General features: G+C 35.5%; 1 protein-coding gene across 2 annotated transcripts; it reads left to right on the top strand.

Moving 5' to 3' along the window:
* Positions 1-262: 262 nt before the first annotated feature.
* Positions 263-3,732, top strand: LOC113304109 (putative receptor-like protein kinase At4g00960). 2 transcript variants are annotated; one of them, XM_026553181.1, is made up of 7 exons: positions 263-1,203; positions 1,546-1,671; positions 1,789-1,910; positions 2,025-2,085; positions 2,362-2,599; positions 2,697-2,847; positions 2,936-3,732. In XM_026553181.1, exons 1-7 carry the CDS (start codon positions 333-335, stop codon positions 3,293-3,295), a joined length of 1,929 nt encoding a protein of 642 aa, XP_026408966.1. In that variant the 5' UTR covers positions 263-332; the 3' UTR covers positions 3,296-3,732. The 2 variants fall into 2 exon arrangements, with proteins under 2 accessions (XP_026408966.1, XP_026408961.1); XM_026553176.1 differs by having other exon boundaries at positions 2,025-2,235.
* The last annotated feature ends 381 nt before the right edge of the window (positions 3,733-4,113 follow it).

Raw genomic sequence — 4,113 nt, 5'->3', positions numbered from 1 at the left:
GGATGATTTTGGGATCCGCCCAGTACACAGACACAAAATCTAGTATCTTTCATGAAATAATCACACCTAGGCGGCTAGGCCCAGTCCTAACTCCTAAAAGCGCAGTTCCGCTTCCCACACGGCAACACTTTATATTCGACTACTTTGACTAAATGAGTCTTCTCGACAGGCATGACTTTCACTGACACCCAATAACACACAACCACATAATCTTCCAATGTGGAAATTGATTTCTCTAGCTAGTCTTTAGACTTGAATGCGGAACCAGCCCCACCCTTGATGACTGTGGTTGATTGAGTTATTACAAAAACCAGAAACTAAAAAAATACTGTATGATCATCAGAAAAACAAAAAACATGGGTTGTTTTAATCTACTAATCTTCTTCATCTACTTGTTTTCTCTCTCAAAGTTACTGATCATACAACACACAACAGCACAGGATTATGTTTACCACTTCTGTTTAGGAAATAATTATACGACTAACAGTACATTTCAAAAGAACCTCAATATTCTTCTACCTACTCTCTCATCAGCCAACACTTCAGAAATAAGAAATGGATACTATAACGCCACGGTGGGAAGAAATTCCGACACGATTTACGGTTCTTTACAGTGTAGAGGTGATACTTCATCAGAAGATTGTCAAGCTTGTGCTGAAACTGCAGCTAAAGGTATCATTACAGAAGACAGATGTCCAGTTTCTAAACAAGCAATTATTTTGTATGATGTATGTATGTTAAGGTATTCGAATCAATATTACTTCAATATAATGCAACAGAGTCCAGAAGTTTATTTATGGAACACTAACAACGTTACCGATCCAGATAAGTTTAATCCAATTTTAGGCGATTTAATGAGGGGTTTAGTGGAAAACGCTACTTCACCCGGTTCTTCAAATTTTGCTACCGCGGATACAAGTTTTGATGATTTCAGAAGAGTATATGGGCTAGTACAATGTACTGTTGATATATCCTCGAGTAGTTGCAATCGATGTCTCGTTGGAGCTATAGCTGAGTTACCGAATTGTTGCGACGGGAAACAAGGTGGAAGGGTTATTAGACCAAGTTGTAATTTTAGATATGAAATATATCCTTTTGTTCAATCTACGGTTCCTCCTTCGCCGCCTCCACTTTCTCTTTTAACTCCTCCTCCTCTCAATTTACCGCCATCAACAACGAATACGAGTACAACTACACCAAACTGTAAGTACTACTCCTTTGATATATGATATTAGTAATCTGATCATTTCAATCCAGCAGAACTATATGTGAAAATTCTTCGATACATGAATCGAATTGTATACGGTCGGTTTCAATGTTCAATTCATTTTAGTGAGTAGTAATCGATCTGGAAGAGTTCAATTTGGGTATTCAAGTACCCCTGCCACGTACTCTGTATAGGTCCATGTGTCCTTGTTTACGGTTTTTATCACTACGTTTGATATTGAGCATTTCATATTCTTCTGAATTCTGATTAGGATTGTTGTTTGTCATAAGATTATTGATTTTATTCTGTTCTTAATATTCCTATTCATATTTCTGCAGCAAAGAGAAATTCATCCATACTAGTTGTTAGTATAGTCATTCCTTCTGTTATCGCAGTGCTTTGCACCATCGCCTTTTGGTTTTTCTGTTTCCGGAGAAAGAGAACAAAGACACAGAAGTTTGACAGTAAGTAGCTATTACCTTAACATGACTCGAAGGGTCATATGTTGCTTCATATGGTTTTCCAAGTTAGAATATCTGAGTTATTTGATTCACACTTCCTGTTGTTTTTCTCTCATGGAGATGTGGATGATGAGATGGGAAGCACAGAACTGCAATTCAACTTCAGTACAATAAGTGCCGCAACAGACAACTTCTCTGAAGCTAATAAACTTGGAGAAGGTGGATTTGGGTCTGTTTATAAGGTACAAAAAAACAGATAAAAACATGTAAAATGAAACTTCTATTAGAAAGAATATCTAATAGGTAATGGTTTTAAGGTTTTCATATTGCTAAGAACTTTTACTTAATGTTCTCAGGGTATAATTTCTGACAGAGAAGAAATAGCCGTGAAGAGGCTATCAAAAAACTCAGGCCAAGGTGAACAAGAGTTCAAGAATGAAGTTACTTTAGTAGCTAAACTTCAGCACAGAAATCTTGTCAGGCTTCTAGGTTTCTGTATAGATGGTGAAGAAAAATTACTCGTCTATGAATTCATGCCAAATGGAAGCCTTGACCAATTCCTTTTCGGTTTGCCTTCTACTCTGTCTGTTTATAGTTATTTGAATATACTAAATTGATATATAATATAATACTATTTTTTAGATGAAAATTGAGGCTCAAAAGGTTCATAATTTTGGTTGGATGAATGTGTAGATCCGAGTAAGTGTACACTTCTGGATTGGGAAAGACGATACAAGATAATAGGAGGGATTGCTAGAGGCCTTCTCTATCTTCATGAGGAATCTCGACTCAAAATTATTCATCGAGATCTCAAAGCTAGCAATATACTATTAGATATCGACATGAATCCTAAAATTGCAGATTTCGGCATGGCTAGGCTTTTTGTGCTTGACCAAACGCAAGCTAATACAAACAGAATAGTTGGAACTTAGTAAGTGAAAACTCTAACTTATTGAACAGTTAACTGCTCTTATCTGCATCCAGATAAGGTATGACTTTCTTATTTCTTTTGGTGTTCTGTTCTGCAGTGGCTACATGTCTCCAGAGTATGCAATGCACGGACAATTCTCCGTGAAATCAGACGTATTTAGTTTTGGTGTTTTAGTTTTAGAGATTCTTAGTGGACAGAAGAACAACTGCTTTGTTGGATCAGATGTTTCTCAGGACCTTCTAAGCTATGTGAGCATCAATGATGTTTTGTTTGTGTTCAATCTTCTGCATTTTTAATGACGCGATTAATAACTTAGCAAAGGAAAAATTGATGTAGGCATGGAGGCATTGGAAGAATGAATCTGCTTTAGAATTGTTAGATTCAACTATCAAGGATACATGTTCTAGAAGTGAAGCGGTGAGATGCATCCAAATTGGGTTACTATGTGTTCAAGAAAATGTGGCAGATAGACCCACAATGCCAATGGTCCTCTTAATGCTCAGTAGCTACACTGTCAGTCTTGATTTACCTTCAGCGCCTGCATTTTTTGCTGGTAGTACAAGATACATAGAACCAAAATCGTCTCCATATCTAGGCCAAAGTGAAGAACAAGGAATTCCGCAGGACAAGTCACCTGATGAATCGGCAGCATGGAGCATCAATGAAACTTCAATAAGTGAGCTTTATCCTAGATGAGGACGATCTCTGGGTACATAATCTCGTTCTTGTCACGTTCCTTTTATTTTTCCAGTTGGTTGACACTTAGCAGTACCTAATCTTTTTCTTTTCTTGTTTGTTAGAGCATTGGGGATTATAATTCTGGACCAAAGTCTTGAAATACTGTATTTTTGCGTAGTAAAATTTAGGGCCTGTTTGGCACTATTTTAAAAAATAGTTTTCAAAACATACCCTTTTCCCTAGTTTTCATTTTCTATAAGACTTTAATTTTTTTTTTCTTTGAAGCATTAGACTTTAAAATGGTGTTTGATAGGATTCTTTTCAAAAACAACCATTTTTGAAGATACATTTCAATAACCAAAACCGTTGGTACTTGTCAATTCCATCAAATGCCTCAAACCGATTATGGGTTCTGTAATAATTAGTGAATGTAATGCAAGATCGAAATTTTCTAACTGTTGTTTATTGTTAATACCTCTTTCAGTCATTTTACCAAACATTTCATATGCATCCACTTATACAACCTGAAAACAAAGAAATACCATCTTATTTTGGAGATTGAAGTTAATAGAAGATTGAATATTTGAATAAAAAGATAAGCCATGTAAGAGAGGTCTGAAGGGATTGCATACCTCCATTTGTTTTACCATAACTCTTACCTTCCATTTGAAAAGAAAAAAGAGAAAATGACAATAAATCATTTTCATTTTATCGTTTTTTTAAAAATTGAAAATAAAGGAAGAGCGTTTTAGGAAATATCATTACCAAACGTGTTTTCTACTATTTTTTTTTTGTTTTTATCGTTTTTAAAGACAAAGAATTGTTTCTAAAAACCA

This window comes from Papaver somniferum, chromosome 1 (genome assembly GCF_003573695.1).
Source record: "Papaver somniferum cultivar HN1 chromosome 1, ASM357369v1, whole genome shotgun sequence".
In the NCBI taxonomy this organism is placed as follows: Eukaryota; Viridiplantae; Streptophyta; class Magnoliopsida; order Ranunculales; family Papaveraceae; genus Papaver; species Papaver somniferum.
Note: the sequence above shows the minus strand (reverse complement) of the source record. Positions and strands in the feature narration are given on the sequence as shown.